This window comes from Astyanax mexicanus, chromosome 25, assembly GCF_023375975.1.
Source record: "Astyanax mexicanus isolate ESR-SI-001 chromosome 25, AstMex3_surface, whole genome shotgun sequence".
Classification (NCBI taxonomy): Eukaryota; Metazoa; Chordata; class Actinopteri; order Characiformes; family Acestrorhamphidae; genus Astyanax; species Astyanax mexicanus.
This window is the reverse complement of record NC_064432.1, coordinates 6,170,837-6,189,986: the sequence shown is the minus strand read 5'-3', so window position 1 is coordinate 6,189,986 and position 19,150 is coordinate 6,170,837. Positions and strand designations below refer to the sequence as shown.

At 39.9% G+C, this 19,150-nt stretch overlaps 1 protein-coding gene across 3 annotated transcripts; it reads right to left on the bottom strand.

The window, feature by feature from the left end:
* Positions 1 to 461: 461 nt before the first annotated feature.
* On the bottom strand, positions 462 to 18,878 carry tdrd7a (tudor domain containing 7 a). Of its 3 annotated transcripts, none has more exons than XM_022681706.2 (19): positions 18,748 to 18,878; positions 17,015 to 17,222; positions 16,664 to 16,805; positions 16,064 to 16,235; positions 15,231 to 15,298; positions 14,940 to 15,139; positions 13,599 to 13,824; positions 12,955 to 13,138; positions 12,032 to 12,295; positions 10,624 to 10,810; positions 9,616 to 9,727; positions 8,625 to 8,827; positions 8,358 to 8,492; positions 7,212 to 7,295; positions 6,972 to 7,106; positions 5,212 to 5,322; positions 3,806 to 4,221; positions 2,608 to 2,768; positions 462 to 1,241 (listed from the first exon to the last, which is right to left on the bottom strand). In XM_022681706.2, the coding sequence occupies exons 2-19, from the start codon at positions 17,219 to 17,221 to the stop codon at positions 1,021 to 1,023; spliced, it is 3,228 nt and encodes a 1,075-aa protein (XP_022537427.2). In that variant the 5' UTR covers position 17,222; positions 18,748 to 18,878; the 3' UTR covers positions 462 to 1,020. The 3 variants fall into 3 exon arrangements, with proteins under 3 accessions (XP_022537427.2, XP_022537429.2, XP_022537428.2); XM_022681708.2 differs by lacking the exon at positions 18,748 to 18,878 and adding an exon at positions 18,613 to 18,636; XM_022681707.2 differs by lacking the exon at positions 18,748 to 18,878 and adding an exon at positions 18,297 to 18,319.
* Positions 18,879 to 19,150: the final 272 nt, after the last annotated feature.

The window sequence follows — 19,150 nt, the reverse complement described above, 5'->3', positions numbered from 1 at the left end:
AAAACACACACAAAGAGACGGACCTAATGGAACAGACAGCCTCTCGAGTCGGTGCTGGAAGTAGAAAAAAGATTCATAGTGAATACTGAATAATAAGGCATCAGTAAAAGAAGGAAGAAAGGACTGAAAGAAGGACAAACGGCCAGAAAGATGGTAAGACGGAAGGAAGGACAGACGGAAAGAGGGACAGACTGAATAAAGGAAGGAAGGACGGAAGGAAGAACAGAAAGAAGGAAGTAAAGAAGAAAGGAAAACGGAAGAAAGGACGGACGGAAAGAGGAACAGGCGGAATAAAGGCAGAAGGAAGGACGGTAAAAGGACAGACAGAAGAAAGGAGGAAGGAAGCAAGAAAGGATGGAAAAAATGAGGAAGGAAGGGAGGATGGAAGGAAGAACACAAGGCAGGAAGCCAAACAAATTTACAGACTGAAAAGACGTCAAGTCAATCAACAATGCAGCAAGTTTCTTTCTCCTGTTCTTCTTTAATAAAATGATGAAGAGAATCAGCAAATGAACAAATCTCCAGAAAACTGAACAAGTTCCTACACAACTCAGCCAATGATTTTCATTTCTGTTTCATCAGAACACATGCAAATCAAAACCTTAAACACACATAATAACAAGTGCAAAACTCAAACCAGTCGCAGCCAGCAAAGTGCAAAGTGAAGCTACACAAAAAAAAAGACAAACAAAGAAATAAACCAACCAATCACAGATAAATGGCTTCGCTGCAAACCTATTAATTAGGAGAACTGTTCAGTTTGGAGGCAGAACAAGTGAACAATGTTAAGAAATCTTCTCAGCAACAGGAGGAGTATTAAGGCTGATTAGGGCTTTTTTTAACAACACAAGAAAAACGGGACAAATTACTTACATACAGAGTCACTTCCTTTTTCATTTCACTTTCTTTTTTTTTTTTTAGGGTCCGATCCTATGGAGACCCTGTAAAGTTGATTAAATGAAAAGCAAACAGAGAGGAAACAGCACCCCCGCTGGACAGAGTGCTACTAAAGGGGAAGCACTACTCAGCTCTGTTGAGCTCATCCATGAACTCAGCCATGATGCTGTGGATCCACAGGTCGCTGTCAGCGGTGGAAGTGTCCACCAGGTAGATGGACAGTCTGCGCTCCCACGGGTGCGCCCCCTCCTGGACGGACTCGATCTGCGCCACCAGCGGGCGCTTCTCCACGTGGTTCCGGAACACCATTGAGGCTTCCGCGTCCCAACCTGCCTGCTGCACACCTGTCACAGCAGCAAACACAAGTCAAACATTTATAAGACATTTATAAGAGGTCAAACCAGAGAAAGCTAGACAAGACAGCTTATATAAAATCAAGTTTTATTTAAGTTGTTTTTAATAAACGCAAGCAGCACTTCCTATTTTACAAACAGCTTTTATATTAAACAAGGTGCAAACATAACGTATTTATAGGTACACCTAAAATCCTTTTATTTTCCCAAAAATCGCCAGTGCGCCTTAAAATCCTAGCTTATTTACCGTTCAGAGGTGAGTATATCGGACTGTAGCCTGCGGCTACCCCGAGCTAGCACTGCTGGAGCAGCATTACTCGCTAACCGTGCTAAGCACTAGCTTTTTCATTGTAGATTAACATCCAGCACTTGTATAACTTTAAAACATATATATATTTTTTTTTAAGAATTACAGTTTGGTTTACTTAACTTAGCTTTACTTAACTTAAAGGCAAGTATATCAGACTGTAGCCTGCTGCTAACCCCGGCTAGCACTACCACACTAAGCGCGTTAGTTAGCTCTTTCATCGTTAAGAGGCGAGTATAAATGTTCTAAATGACAATATCTTTATTTAGAATTTGGGAGAAATGTTGTCCGTAGTTTAAAGAATAAAACAGCAATGTTCATTTCACTCAAATATATATGTATACATAGCAAAATCTGAGAAACTGATTCAGAAACTGAAGTGGTCTCTTCTTTTTTTTTTTTTTTAGAGCTGTATGTATAATAAAGCCACAATTAGAACTAATTAAGACTGTCTAATAGGGGTGGGCGATATGGCCCTAAAATAATATCACAATATTTTGTGTTTTGTTTTTTTCGCGATAACCCTATTCTTGCAGATGACAAAACACTATGACAAAATTATTTCAATAATACACTACGGCAACAAAATGAAAATTAAATTTTATTTTTGCATTCGATATGATATGGCACACCCCCAACTGAGATATAAAAAATAATAAAAAAGAAGAATTTGGTCAGATTTGTAACAGAAGCCAATGATCCAGAATGTCATGTTACTAATAATAATACACTTCAAATATCTCCATATATCCAGGACTAAAGTAAAAGAAATGATACTGGACACATATGATCTGTCTCTAGTAGATTTATAATAGTAAAATGAGAACAGTGTGAATTTTTCTTTTGATATAAACAGTAAAAAAAGTAGTATCCTGATGTCATTATTAGGGGTGGGTGATATGACACGATATTTCAGAATATAATATCGTTCACGATATTCAAAAATGTTGACGATATTATCGCATACGATATGATATGGCACACCCCTACTGTCTAACAATAGTTTAAATAAATCAGCAACATCTGCATCAATATTTTAATGTGTCTGACCTGCCAGTTGTGCTGGGATGCCCTGGAAGGGTAGCTGTCTGAACTCGTCGAGGAGGGGGCGGAGTTGAGAGCGGTGAACAAGCTCGTGCTTCCCATAGTCCAGCTCGTACACAGACACTAACGAGTTCGCCAGCACACCTTTCACCAACACACGGTGCCAACTAGAGACAGAGAGAGAGAGAGAGAGAGAGAGAGAGAGAGAGATTGGATTCCAATTTAATTCTTAAGATCAGTCACATCTTGTTTAACTACTCTAGCAGGCTCTAGTAAATTTCACTAGAGAAAAGAATACAACTCAAGAACAGTAGCTTAGTTTTCTCTTTTTTTTTCATTTTTATTTTAAATTTTCTCCCATTTTTCTCCCAATTTATATGGCTAATTGTCCAACCGATTCAGTTGCTAATCAACTGCCTCAACACAAAGTGGTTGAAGACTAGCACATGCCTCCTCCGACACACGTGAAGTCAGACTCCGCCTCTTTTCAAACTGCTGCTGATGCAGCATTACTGAGAAGAGTCATAGTCTGCTTGGAAAGCGCAGCGACTCGGTTCTGATACATCAGCTCACAGACGCCTTGGAGTGATGAAGGGAAAGAGCACCATATAGCCACCCAAGGCCAATTGTGCTCTCTCAGGGCAAGCTGCATGACTGGGATTCGAACCAGCAATCTCCTGATCGTAGTGGCAGAGCCTTAGTCTGCTTGACTTCACCCCCCCTCATCTCATTTTGAGCTACACGTCAATTCTTGTAAAGGCCACAATTTTCAGACACTCTCCAAATCACTGGTAAAAGATGGCAGCACAAGCAACTAAAGGACTAAAGAAAGCCACAAATTTGAATATTTTTCTTGTTAAAAATTACGATGACCACTTTATAACCATAGTTTAATCTGTTTTAATTTTTTTTTAGGCATTTTCTTCATATCAAGCATTAAAAAAAATGTAAAATGCTTGCATTCATTTCAGTGGTTAGATAGGAAGCAGCATCATTCAAATCTCTTTGACCCAAACAGAGGTAAAATTATATCCCTATTCTGTATAAAAAAAACATCTACCGTTTCTGCGTACAAAAATCTCAGCCAGTAATATTTCATATATAAAAATATTGGCTAATAAAAATGTATTATCCATTTTTAGCACAAACCCTTTATTTCTGAATGCAATAAATGGGCTGAATGGTCACTTTTGGAACGACTCACTTGCTGTCGATCTTGGCGGCGTATATCTGGTTCTTCTCCACGCTGATGTGGATCTCTTCCTGCCGGTTGTAGTACAGGATCATCTCTCCCATCAGCACCACCAGCTTGTACAGCTCCTGCCATGGCTGAAGGACAAAGTGCCCTGGGTGGCAGGCTACCGACACAAACACATCCAGGTTCTGCCCCGGCTGGGGCAGCTGCAGCGGTGGAGGCAGGACAGGGGGAGCGGGTGAGTCGACTGCTTCTGTTTGGAGGGGTGCTGTAACTGTGTTGACCTCATTAAGGTGGGCGTCACGCGGGGTTTGCCACAGGCTTGAGGAGGCCAGTTGAAGGTTAACACTAGAGGAGCGGTCGTGAGATACGGCACCACGGAACAGGTAGACGTGCACCAGTCCTGCTGAGTCCAAACAGGATATCTAAAACACACACACACACACACACACACAAACACACACACACAGTTTACCATACACCCACAGCAGCTTAAGCCTCAGTGAGCAAATTACTGCCTACTACTTTGACTGGTCTATTCTCATACATAAGGAGCACCGGATTATAAGCCGCATTATGTGACACTACTAAGGAACATGGGTGTTGCCATGTTTTCCTTCTAATTCAACAGGTCCCGCCGCTGAGTGATGTGGTGGTGGGGGATAACTAAGTTGAGTAAAGCTAAGCTAAGTAAACAAAGCTGTAATTCTTAAATAAAGAATTCTTAAATTTTTTTTAAGTTAAACGAGTGCTGGACGTTAATCTACACAGATTTCTCTCCTGAAAACTCTTTTTTTGGGTAAGTAAGGCGCTTCCATTTATTTACAGATTTCCACTAAGGCTGGGTGCAGCAGCATTAGCAATAGCAGCTAACCACTAGCCACGAATTGTGCTAGTAAATGCCACCTGAAACCGCTAAACTAGTAGCTTGTTTTAACAAAGTAAACGCACAGGCTACAAGCTGATAATACTCACCTCTGAACAGTGAAATAGCTAGTACTTAGCGCGGTGAGTGGCTAATGCTAATACTGCTCCAGCAGTGCTGGCTGGGGTTAGCAGCAGACTACAGGTTGATAACTGTCACCTCTGAACAGCGAAATAGCTAGCGCTTAGCGTGGTGAGTGGCTAACGTTAATTCTGCTCCAGGTGAAAGAGCTAGCGCTTTGCACAGTTAGCGGCTAATGCTAATACTGCTCCAGCCTCAATGCTGGAGAAGTAAACTGAAACTCCTGTATAACGCTGCACTTCAGTGGAGTGGCTTTACTGCTCCTTAATACCTGACTGGTAAAATTCATACATAAGGCGCACCGGATTATAAAACGCACTGATGATTTTTCAGGGGGAAATTAAAAGGATTTAAGTGTGCCTTATATTGAAATAAAAAAGAAGTCTGTCTCAGTCACAGAGTTACACACCTTCATGCTGCAGTCGTCTGCATTTAGCAACGTCTCTCTGAGCCACAGGACTGCATCAGGAGGCCACACATACTTATCCACCTCCAGCTCCGCAAGACAGCATCTCACAGCCTGCACAAACACACACACATATATATTAATCAACCATTTAATTTTCATCTGTTTCTCTGCATACTCTATCCTCCTCCTTTCTCCTTTGTTCTTCAAACCATAAGTTTGAACAGGACACCATATGAGAGGCCCCCCCCAAAGAGCAGTTATTATTTGGGTGGTGGGTCATTCATTCTCAGCACTGCAGTAACACTGGCATGTTGGTGGCGTGTTAATAGTGCGCTGGTATTAGGGCCGCAATGATTAGTCGGCATAATCGACAATGCAGACTATAAAAAATTGTCAGCGCCAAATTTCGTTGTCGACACGTCGTTAATATATAATGGAGCAAGTGACAGAGAGAGAGTACACGCGAGAGAAACAAAGGGCAAGAGAGGAAGACACATACATAGTGAGAGCATCCTGATTGGCCTCTCCTCATGCTTAATTGTCCAATAAGGACAGGAGACTAACTAACATTAGCTGGATAAGTGTTAGAGATACTGTACTCTGTCTACTCCATTAAAATTGTATTATATGTTATAGTAACTATAGTAAGACTTTAATAAAAACCTTAATTTTCCTAGACAAACAATAATTTCAGGGAGTTATCTTCTTGGAAAAAAGTATTAAAACATAAGTATACTAGAATCTCCTGAGAATAATATCCAGTCTGTGTGAACGTTTCCTATATTAATAATAATAATACTTTGTAATTTTTTGTGTAATATAGGTCTGTCAAACTAGGGGTGGGCGATATGACCCTAAAATAACATCACGATATTTCATGGTATTCTTGTGATAACGATACTCGTGGCGATATGATAAAACAATGAATAAAAAAAAAAATAATAAAAATTAAAAAAAACAGATTTCAGGATTACACTACTGCATCAAAATGAAAATGACATTTTATTATTGCATTCAATATGATATGGCACACCTCTTACTGAGACATAAAAAAATACAAGTTTGGTAACATAAGTCAATGAAGAAGAATGTAATAATACTAATAATCTTAATATTTAATAATATTATTATAATAATATAATTATATAATAATATTTAATAAAAAGTAATATGAATGATACTGGACAGATATAATCTGTCTTTAGTAGATATATAATAGGAAATAGGTACAGTGTGATTTTTTCTTTCGCTAAAAACAGTAAAAAAAATAAAAAATAAAGTAGTACCCATGATGTGATAATTAGTGGTGGGTGATCTGGCACAATATTTCAGAATATAATATCATTCACGATATTCAAAAATGTTGGAGATATCATCGCGTTTGATACAATATGGCACACCCCTACGTCAAACTATCAAAGTGTACTGCAAAATTGGTCTTGGGGCCTAAATTTTAAACATGACAAAAAAATAATCGCGACTAATCAACTTATCAAACAAAGCAGTGGTGAGAATGAATGACCCACAACTCAAAAAAATAGCTGCTGCTCTTTTGTGGGGTCCTGACTATTGAATAACTGAAGGTTGAAAGTAGGATAATGTATAAACTATGCAGAGAAACAGATACAGGACTACAGTTTGCAATTATAGAACTACAATTTGCTCCTATTTTTTTTATTGCTTGGTTTATAAAATAAAATGGCAATAATTAAATAGTATAACCACAGTATAGGCCTACAAGTGTGTACACTTGTGTGTACCTGTGCCGGTATGGTGATGAGCTTCCGGAGGAAGACTGGTGGGATTTCCCTGAGTTCGCTGACCTCCAGAGAGGCAGGAAGACCCAGATCCACAAACAGAACATCCAGAACGCGACTGCCGTGAAGATTAACAACCTGAAAAATTAAAGAAACCAATCAGAACTGTCCAGTGTTGATCAATCGAAACCTCTAAAAGCTTACTAATAGAAAGATTTTACAGCTAATGGTTGATTTGCTTACCTCCACTCTGGCCCACGAGCCTTTGTGCCGAGCCAAACACACTTTACCACAAAACGGCCGAGATACCAACAGATCCCATGACACCTGCACACACACAATCCATCAGCCATAGATCATGTGACAATAATAAATCCATAATTACAGGCGTTTGCTTATTTAGAAGTATTTAAATTTTTTTTTCTGTCACTTACTTTCGTTATAATCTTGTTGTTATTGTAGCTAGTTCTTGATTTTTTAGTCCTCTATTTCTTGATTTGTGTTTATATTTTATTATTTTAATAATAGAACAATGTTTGTCCCAGATGAGTGATTCTTCATAGAACCGAAAGTGCTTCTTCTATAGCAGCGGTGTCCAAACTACGGCCCGCAGGCCATTTGCTGCCCGTTTCCTTTTTTGGAGCGGCCGAAAAACGGGCCAAAGAGTCTAAAAGCGGAGAGGGTGCACAGTTGTAGCGCAGAAAAACAGGCCAAAGAGTCTAAAAGCGGAAAGGGTGCGCAGTTGTAGTGCACGAAAAACGGGCCAAAGAGTCAAAAGCGGAGAGAGTGCTCAGTTGTAGAGCAGAAAAACGGGCCAAAGAGTCTAAAAGCGAAATGGGTGCGCAGTTGTAGTGCACGAAAAACGGGTCAAAGAGTCTAAAAGCGGAGAGAGTGCTCAGTTGTAGAGCAGAAAAACGGGCCAAAGAGTTAGTTTACACAACACTGTCAAAGATAGATAAAGATAGTAAGTCAAGTAAAAAGGTGTGAAAATGTATTATTTAAAGTATATTTCGTTATTTCGTTATTTCTTTTATTACAGAGTCTGTGGCCCGTGACTTCAAATATATTTCTCCTTCTGGCCCCCCAACACAAAAAGTTTGGACACCCCTGACCTATAGAATCTCATTTCCACTAATTCGTTTTAAAAGGAGCAATCAGTAGGAAATAAGAGCGAGTGAGTAAAATGGTTAAAATGATGCAGTCTATGACAATTGTATTGGGAAACGAGCAGCAGGTGGAGACAGAGACCTCACCACACAGTTTTCCATGATGTTCGGCACAGTTCCAGTAATAAAACACTCTGCTGACAAGAGAAAACTTGAACTTGAATGATCCTTAAAGGAGTTACCATTCATCTCTCTTAGGTTGAGGTTGAGTTCTGCTACATACCTGAGAGAGGAGGTAGGACTCGATCTTTCCCATGATGTCTCGGAGCTTGGAGAGGCCACGGGACGGAAGCTGGCAGTACACCCTGCCATCTGAACACACGTTGGTCACGCGGACGCCAGAGTACAAGCTGTTCACCTGCAGAAATAGCAATAGACCTGAAATGTTTATTAATGCTATTTACCACAACATCACAATCATTTTTTTCTGATTATTTAAGAAAAGAATGACACTGCAATAAGTGGGAAGGTGTGAAGTCTGAATACTGGCCTGTAGGGGGTTCTCCATGGTTTTGTCCTGCAGGGCTTGGAGGCAGGCCGAGTTTATGTTGACATCTGTCTGCTGGGATGTGTCATACAAAACCACAAGGGGCGGGGCCTCCCGCTCCACCAGCTCGGCCAATAGTGTTCGTCCACAGGCAATCGACTCCAGAGTTTTTAGGACGGCCGCGTCTTCACTGAAGGGCTCCAGACCTAATACCCACACACAATGTGCACTTAGGCCCAATCCCATTTTACCCATTGACCCTACAACCTAGGGCGTCCCAATTCTTGTTAAGCTGGAGGGGTGACGGGAATTGAACAACGTAGCCCAAACCAACAGAGATTTTTCAGAGGCACACTCACAACAGAGGTCCCACCTCTTACGGAAGTTCAGGGAGTCTCACAAATTTCCCACAAAATCCCTGAAATTATTTTTTAGAGCGAGTGAGGGAGAGAGATGTCTGCCAAAAACGATGATAACCGCTAGCTATATTACCATAGTTTAATGTGTAGTTTTAGGTTTTATGGTCATTTTAGCTCCTAGTGCATCCTGTTCCACTTTGAATGGTGAAAAAGACAGCAGAGCCTGCATCATTTAAGGTGGATCAAAACTATAAAACAGAATAAAAACTATAAAAAGCTAAGTTTAGTTCCTCATCACTGAGGACTCAAAGGTTTGACAATAATCATTCATTACATCATTAGGTTCTTGAAGGGTTGTTCCAATTCTTGGGGGAAAGATAAACCACTTCCCCTTGTTACTCTCTTTCTAGGGAAAGGGTTACAATCAAAAACAAGGGGTAGGGCTACAAAGTAAAAATGGGATTGGGCCTAAATGATCGTTACTAAAATGTGAGCGGTAGGTTTTGCGGGATGCCCCCTGGTGGAGCACCTCAGAACACTTTGTAGTTTTCTCAAGGTTAGTGTCAGACACAAATCTCTCAAATTTTTAACTTAACCACAGGCCCACACACACACTCGTCTCAGGCGAGTTTTACCTGCGAGTTGGCAGCTGGTGGCCTGGAACGGCAGCGTGAGGAACGGGGCAGTGAGCTGGAGGAGTTTCTTTCTGCCCACAACCTCAGAGAAGCCATGATCCACATAGAACACCTGTGAACAAACAACTATGAGCAAAATCCCAGACGGTTTAAAGCTGAAACGCAGCTGAACAGCTTTCTAACATCAGAAGGAACGTCTGAACATCTGAGGAACTTTGCTGTAAAGAGGATTTGAGTGCTTTTGAATTGTCATTTTGATTGATTTACCAGTAGCATCAGTAAGAAGGGTATTAGAAGTCATGGGAAAAGAAAAGGCATGACTTTTTAAGACTTTAGGACCATTTTTGTAAAAAAAAAAAAAAAAAAACACATTGCAAGTATTATTGTTTACTGACTTTACAGTCTCCCAGCTAAAAGCAATTAAAGCTGACGTTCGAAAAATTTGGGATTTGGGGGTTTTAGGGCCCCTTTCTGGTGATGATGGGTAATTGCACAGAGCATGCGGAAGAATCGTTTTAAACTGGGCGTGACAAAGAGAGAGAGAGAGAGAAAGAGAGAGAGAGAGAGAAAGAAAAAGCACGCACAGTCAGAAACTTCACTCTTTTGTTTCTTTGGTTTTGCTATGAGTGAATGAGCTACTGAGCTCTGAGTTTCCTCTTCTGAAGTCTCCACTGCTCCACCAGCCGCTCGTGTTCAGTAAAACTGAGCCGGATCCTCTTTTAGAGACTGTAAGTGTCACGTAAGTATATAAAGACGCGTTGAGACCTGCTCATAGAGCTTTTTTTTTCCCCCAATATGCATGCACTACAAATTCTTTACTTTAGCATTTTACTTAGATTTTTTTTGCTAAACATTATTTTACTTTTATACAAAATCCAACATTTGGTAAGATTACAAAATTCAGATATTTTTGTTTGAATGTTCAAAACTGGTCATACAGTTTTTAGTCGCCTAATTCAATCTAGCAGTCACAACCATACACTCTCATAGACTGCTGGTCTTTTGTACCTTAACAGTGTCAGCTGTGACCTGATGCACCTGCCCTCGGAGGACAGCATCATCCTCAACGGCAACTGCCACAAACTGACCAACTGTAGGAAAGGGGAGGGTAAAGCCCACCCCACCATTGTGGTAAAAATCCAGCATGGCCTCCTCCATTTTCTCCAGAGCTTTAGAATAATCCTCACCAACATACCTAAACAAACAAACAATAAAATATCAAATCACCAGCTTTAACATTCAAATAAATAAGAAAAACAGCACTACCTTCTATACACTACATGGACATATGATAATTTGATTGCATTCGGCGACAAGCCCAGTAAGATCACTCACTAACCTTACCTCACTATCGCCAACTTATCTCATTAAAAAGTATTAAACGGAGCACCACAAATACAAAGAACACAGTTCCACAGCTCCACTGCCTAGACTAGTAGTGTGTGTGGATTTGCACATCTATGTCAGCAGCAATGGGTGTAAATGAGAGGAGCTAAATGCATTAATTAAAAGGGGTGTCCACAATCATTACCGTATTTTTTTGCACTATAAGGGGCACATAAAATCCTTTAAATTTCCTAAAACTCTATAGTGCGTGTAAAGCCACACAGGAGTATACAGGAGTTTTAGTTTAGTTCTCCAGACCCTGTGCTGGAGCAGCATTAGCAGTAGCTGCTAACCACACCAAGAGCTAGCTGTTTCGCCGTTCAGAGTTGAGTATTTTCGGCCTGTAGCCTGCTGCTAACCCCAGCTAGCACTGCTGGAGCAGCATTAGTAATAGCCACTAACTGCGCTAAGCGCTAGCTCTTTTGCTGTTCAGAGGTGAGTATTATCGGCCTGTAGCCTGCTGTTAACCCTGATTAGCACTGCTGGAGCAGCATTAGCATTAGCCCCTAACCCTGCTAAGCACTAGCTCTTTCGCTTGTAAGTGGTGAGTAAATTGGACTGTAGTCTGCACGTTGTCAGGAGGAATTTATTAGCAGTTAGCCACTAATGCTAATGCTGTTGCACCCAGCCTTAGTGGAAATCTGGAAAATTTAAGCTTACTTTAAATAAACAGAAGAATTTTACTTACCCAAATAAACAGTTTTCAGGAGAAAAATCTGTGTAGATTAATATCCAGTTTTTTTTTTTTTAAAGAATTACAGTATTGTTTACTTAGCTTAGCTTTACTAAAGTTACCTCCGCATTACCCAGCAGCAAGAGATGCTGAATTAAATAAATAAAAAAAAAAAACATGGTGACACCCCTCTTCCTTACTAGTGTAGCATAATGCGCCTTATTATTCATTGCGCCTTGCGTACATAAATAGAGCAGAAAATAGACGTTCATTGATAGTGCTCACTATAATGTAATATATAAAAATACAGTAGCCACATATAGGAGGTGGTTTTCTCCTCAGAAAAGCTAAACATACCTAAATATAATACTGTTGGTGCTGCTTGCCTCCATCACCAGCACGGACGGGAACCCTTCTTTGGGCAGGGGCAGCTCAGGCACCTCAGGGTTTCCGCCACAAGTAATGGTGAGAGGGCGTGGCTGTGGGCGTGGCGTGGGCTGGGTGTCTCTGGGCAGTGCATACAGGATGGCCTTGTGACGGTTCTCAGGCATCGGGTAATCGACCACGCATATATCAGCCAGCAGTGTCAGATCATCCAGAACGTGTGACGGGAAATCACACCTGATAAGAAACGGAGAGTATGAAACCTGAGTGACCTGCATCTTGCTACATTAGCCTTGTAGCTTCAATGTAAAAAGACTACGTTCTTACAGTAAGTAAAAGTGGCACAAATCCAATTCTCTCACCAAATCCGATGCTAAGTTCAATCTTTTTAAATGTGACTCGTATCTGACACTCGTCTGAACAGTCTAAACTCTTGTTAATTAAAAAACAGATTTGCAAAACAGCATAGCTTCATGTGAAGTTTTGGTTTAATTCTTTTTAGAAATACAGGACCTATGTATTTGTTCAGGTTGACAGGTTGGACTTTTTAAGCCCCACACTACAGTACTACAATTGAGTATTTATATTTAAAAGCTCTGTTACCTCATTATCCCACCAATGAAAGCCTTATTCACAGCTGTGTTGCATTTTACCCTCTATTTATTTTTCCTTCTTCTTTTTCTTAATGTAAAAAAGCCACACAAATTCTGAATTGAACTGAATTGAAAAGATTAGTTTCAGTGAGGATTCAGATTCAGTAACCCATATGTGTCTGGCACAGAAGACCAGATTTGGGCTACATTTACCTGCTGTTCAAAAGTCACCAAACACATCTCATCTGATCGACCATAGCAATAATTTTTAAGGGTCTATTGTGTGTACTCTCTAATCTGTACCTGAAAACCTCCTGAAAGAGGCAGGGCAGGGCATGAGCCCACAGGCCGTGACTGTATTTCTCCAGAAGCTCCAGAACTCTCTGCTTCACGGCCGGCGCCACCGGCACCACCGGAGGGGGTGTGGAGGGCGGGGTGAGCAGAGAGTGGTTCATGGCGTTAGAGGCAACTGGGGATTTAGGGGTGTCTGGAAGAGAGAATACCAGAATACCAAAGCTTAGACCAATCAGCACACACTACTTTTCAATTCTTACGTAAAACAATCTTCTTTAGTGCACAGAGAAATGTTTCAGAATGTTGAAAAAAATGTCATCTGCTGGTGTTGGTCCACTGTCCACTATCAAGTTTGCTTTCCTCTGCTGACAACTTTTATGGAGATGAGGATTTCATTTTCCAGCAGGAATTGCCAAAAGTACCAACTGGTCTTATATAATATTCTAATTTCCTGAGACACTGATTTTTATATTTTCATTGTCTGTAAGCCATAATCATCAACAATAACAAAAACACTTAAAATAAATCACTGTATTTAATATACATGTTAAACCTCAGTCACTGGTTGTTCATCCCAAGTCGTTTCCTAACAGTGCAAGTTGTTAAAAACAGTTTAATTGTCATTTTAAAAGGCATTTTTAAATGTTACTCACCATCTCCAGCAGAGGGCAGTCTCTGTGCCACCGGACTGAGGGGCTTGGGGCTGGGAGAAACTGGAGACAGTGGGAAAGACAGTCTAACAGAGCTAGACTTGGGGGTGTTTGAGGTTACAGAAGGTTTTAAGGGAGCAAAAGTAGATGGCATGCTGAGGTTGGGGGTCGTCTCTTTAGCAGGATACACCAGACGCCCTACAATGTTATTACTGCTGGGCTTCTCCACCTTAAAATCATGAAAGTAATGGATTAATGTGAACGCTTAGCTGCATAACATTTAAACAGTCATCTTAAAATTTAAGAACATTTACAGGCATTATGGACCTTTAGTCCCTACTACACAGCAATCTCCACTGAAAAGATACTATATAGTCATGTATAGTATGTAATATAACTAAGCTTTATCAGCGAAGTTTAAATGTGTCCCAGATTTTAAAAGCATTTTTTTTTATCTCTTTCTTTCAACAATGGGTGTCTTCTTGCCACTTCTTCTGAAAAAGTTCAAGGGGTATGAATACTTTTGCAAGCCACTTTATCTTAATATTTTTTCTAATTCTTTTTATCATTTAGTTCTATATCTGTATATTAGAGTAGCCTAACATAAGGGACACAAACAGTGTTCTTTTGCATCTGAAGTACTTTTTAAAAAGTAAATAATTAAATAAAAAGAGCAATTAGAGTTTTCTTTAAATCTGGGCTAAAACGGTGTCAGGCATATTCTCATCCATAAAAGAAACACTGTGGTCTAAAGCGCTGCCACTATGATCGGGAGATTGCTGGTTCGAATCCAGCTCATGCAGCTGCCGGAGCCCTGAGAGCGCACAACTGGACTTGCTCTCTCTAGGTGGGTAGATGATGCTCTTTCCCCCTCATTACTCCAAAGGTTGATGTTGATCAGCACAAGGCTGCATCTGTGAGCTGATGTATCAGAACCGAGTCGCTGCGCTTTTCTCAGAGTGCGCTGTGATGCTACTCGGCAATGCTGCATCAGCAGTTGGAAAAGAGGCGGTGCCTGACTTTACATGTCTCAGAGGAGGCATGTGCTAGTCTTCACCCTTCTTGTGCTGTGGCATCACTAGTGATGGGGATATACAGCTGACTAGCAGCTGAATGGGTCGGACAATTTGTCTAGCTAAATTGGGAGAAATTAAAATGATATAAAAGAAAACAAACATTGTGGAATTAAAGCAGTTCATAATTGGTTGTCAGCTAGTAAATTTTACTAGGCAGCTTTTCTTCTATTCAATATTGTCTTATCATATCTCTAGATTGTGATAACTGGACTAATGTAAACAGTTAATATGAGAGAAGTGTAAGTGTGTGTACAGGACATGTTCTCACAGTGCAGATGTGTGTCCATTTCTCCAGCTGAGCATGCGCGTTTGTCGGCAGCTCCTGGTGGAACATGTCCTTGTAGAGGACGGGAAGTTTGGAGTGCCAGACGCCCCTGCAGTATTTCTGGAGGAGCTGTTTAACTCTGTTCTGAATCAGCTGCATGTCACCAGCCGATACTATGGTGCCCTCTACAGGCCTCTGCTGACCTGCAGGAAGACAGAAACATGCCACGCTGGTTGGCTCGCTTGTACCATAGCATCTGTTTATGAGAGTGTGAATGGTGGGGGAACACCTCACCTGCAGTCTGAGGAGTCATGGACAAGTCCCTGTGGATCTTAAAGTTCAACGAAGCACTCCTAACCTCCCTGATACCAGCAAAGAGGCAAACAGTGTTAATAAATATATATAAAGTGTTACTGTTAAATAACAGTTCTAAAAGCTGCACCTAGTGCATCCAATCATTATGACTTTGCACATGCTAATGCTGTTCAGTGGTTGCTATGCTAATGCTAAGTTACAGAGCTACAGTCTCTCAATAATTAAGGTAAGTATATACTAATTATACGGAAGAGTAATGCAGAAGAAGCCTTTTCTGAGCACACGCCACAAACAGAGTCGCTTGAGGTATGCTAAAGCATATTTGGAGAAGCCAGCTTCATTTTAGTTATTTGGAGGGATGTTATTTATGCATGTTGGAAAAAGAACAAAGCATTTCAAGACAAACACTTTATTGCTCCCCACAGTAAAAAATGGTGGTGGTTCCATCATGCTGTGGGGCCAGTGCAGGTACTGGGAATGTTGTTAAAGTTGAAGTTCACATGGACTTTAGTCAAAATCAGCAGATTCTTGAGAACAATGTTTAAGAATCAGTGATAAAGTTGAAGTTAAAGCGCCGGGGCTGGATACTTCAACAAGACAACGACCCAAAACACTAAACACACCGCTCAAAATCTACTAAAGCATTCATGCAGAGGAACAAGTACAACTTTCTGGAATGATCATCTCAGTCCTCAATCTGCACATTACTGATTTCAAATTAATTATGTGCATTAAATTAACACTTTAAATGTTGACAGCCCTAATATTAAGACATTTAAAGGGTAATGGAAGGAATAGTGATATACACTGACCCTGAGGGCACTGTGCTCTGGACGGTGGGACCTCGGCTGGACTGGGAGTTTGTAAAGTACACCTGGCGCTGGTTGCCTTGGACGATGGTCCGCGAGATCCTGGGGTAGGAGGCAGAGCCTTGTGGGAACGAGGTTATGTGCCCAGGCTGCCGCAGGGAGGAGCAAGGTTTCACTTTAGAAGCACAACAAAAAAAGAGTAAATTAACGTAACAAAAACAATAGTATTTTTGGTCAATATATTATCACAACCTTTACTATTTACTATTACTTTTGTACTATATATAATAAAATGTGCTCTGCCCTGATTAGCTCTCCTGCCAGTTAAGCTGCAAAAGAGACTAATTTTATAACATTATACTATTTTATAACATTATAAAAACCTGCCTAACAGCGGGCCAACTTTCATTCTATTTCTAAAATACCTGGATTTAAAATAGGACACTATAAAAGCTCATGAATGTGCAATAATGTTTCCAGTACATCTATCCATGCAACCTATACCAATAAAAAAAAAAAGTCATATCAGGAGTGTGAAGATGCTGGACATTTCTAAACACAATGCAAAAATAGCCTGTATGTATGTGTATGTGTGTGTGTTACCATTGTGTGTAAACAGTGAGGACTTGGTCCTCATTTGGAAATTGAGGAGCTGAGAGCGTCCAGTTTTCTTCACACTTTTCTGTCGGGCGACCAGCTGGGCGATGTGGGCGGTCTCCTCACAAACAGCAGCAAAACACACCACCTATCACCATAATTAGCTTCTTTTATTACATTTATTAGGATCATTTTCAGACAGACCCAGCAGTTCTATTAATATTTTTTCTATTAAAATACAGGTAAGACATTTAAGAAGACATTTTTAATGGATAAATTGTACCTCAGCATATGATAAATAAAGGTTCCAAGCCAAGAACAAGAGGGGTAGAGGGTTAAATGTTAAGTTTGGGTCACCTCTCCGGTACGTGAACGCTCCAAGCGGACCACGCTGGGGATGGACCTCAGAAAGCTCTCCAGACTCGGGTGTCCAAGTACCCGGGGATTGATGTGTTCTCCAGTAAGAGCACGGTAATCAGACTGCAGCCGCGTCAAAGCCACACCATGTTTACTGCTCTGCAGCACGGCCCGCAGCATCTTCTTCACAAGCTCCACATCCGACATCCTGAAAAAGATTTAAAAAAAAAAAAAACAAAAAAAAACAAGAAGAAGAAAACAACACACCAACACTGCTTTACACATTAATGTTCCACATCAATGCAAACTTGCACAATACACTATGACTGAGGGGTTTCCCCGGTTACTCAAGTCACTTTTTTTGATAGAACACTTCTACTTTTACTCAAGCCACTTACTTGTTTGACAGAACACCTCTACTTCTATTCAAGTCACTTTTTAGATAGCACACTACTAATGCTACTAATGTCACTTTTTGAAAGAACCCTCCAAAAAACCTATTAAAATGAGTAGCTACATTGTTTTACAGCTAGACAGTCTGTTAGCTATACTAGATAGTACACTTTTACTCAAGTTTTTTTTTTGACAGAACACTTCTAAAAGTATATTTTTGATAGAACACTTTTACTTTAACTGAAGTCCGTTTTGTAAAAGAACACTTCTACTTAAGTCACTTTTTGATAGAACACTTCAAATTCTACTCAAGTCACTTTTCATATAAGAACACTAAGCTAACTTCTACTCAAACCACCTTTTTGACAAAAAAAAAAACTCAACATTTTAATAACTAGCTAAGATATTAAGTACAGCTAAACATCTTAAATCAGGGTTTGCCGCCTAAACCTATGGCAAATCCTGACTTGCTAGGCTAAGCTAATACTTAATTTTTTACATTTTACATTACTCACTTATTATTATTCCATTATTATTCCAACAGCTCAACTCGCTTGTTTCAGGCGAGTTCAGATATATTCTTTTACTTCTAAAATCGATTAAAACCCTATTAAAATTAGTATTACCGTTGTTTTATAGGTAGCTAATCTGTTAGCTAATATAGCTAGATTAGCTAGGCTAGATAAACTTGCCGTTAGCGAGGTATTTAGCAGCGAGCTAGTTAACTTAGTTAGTAAACGCTAGCATTTGTAGCTAACATTAAAATACAAGACTTAACGTTACAGTAGAGTTTAACGTATGTTAACGTTACTTAACTGCGTAAAACAGTTAAAATAAGATGAATTCACAATCTGTACGCAGTCTTAATATTCATATTATAAATGTTCACCTAAAACGTCAAAGCTAAATTCAGCCACGCTGACAATTTCTCCATTCCACCTTAAATAGCGCTGCGGTAGGTCCTCACCGCTGGGCTGTGGCTATTCAATCTAACGGCATCATTTAAGGTAGACCGGATAGTTACTACTCAGCAAAAACGTAATATTATATTTAAAAAATCTTTAAAAATAACGTTATACGTGTTACCGTCATTTACCGTGACAATTCACCGAAAACACTGCAGTTATTACAGCTGTTAAGGTTACAGGCCTACAGATTAAAGCATAAATTATCTTAACTAAGTTAATAAAATCTGATAGGCTCACCTGAGCTACAGTAAATCAGTCGATTATCTTGGTTTCAGGTTAAAACTGTTGGGATCACATTAATACAGACTGCCACAGTGTGTTTAAATCTCACCTAAAAGAGTGTAAAAGTGCTTCAGATGTTTTAAACCTCACCTGAACGTGTTTTAAAGCAGTAAACTGTGTTAATAAGCTGCTCCAGATCTCTCCATAGACAAGCTCATCTCTCTCTGAGGTCACATTACAGGGTCACAGCGTCAGAGGGTCCTTTAATGCCTGTGAATTTCAGATTTTTCTTTTTTTTTTTTTTTTTTTAATCAGTTTAATTTTCTGACCGTTTGAGGCTAAATGTTAAATGTAAAATTAGATGTAAAAACTCATTATTTATTTTTTACATTTAGGTGCAGTGTAGAAGAAATAAGTTGAGTTTTTCTTTCTCTAGCCCTCATAATCCGTATTTAAGATTAAAAAAAAAAAAAAAAAACATTTTCTTTATTTTCAGTCTTTTCCATTTTTGCATCTTGTAACAAAAGTTAGTAGGGTTATATTGTCAGTGAAC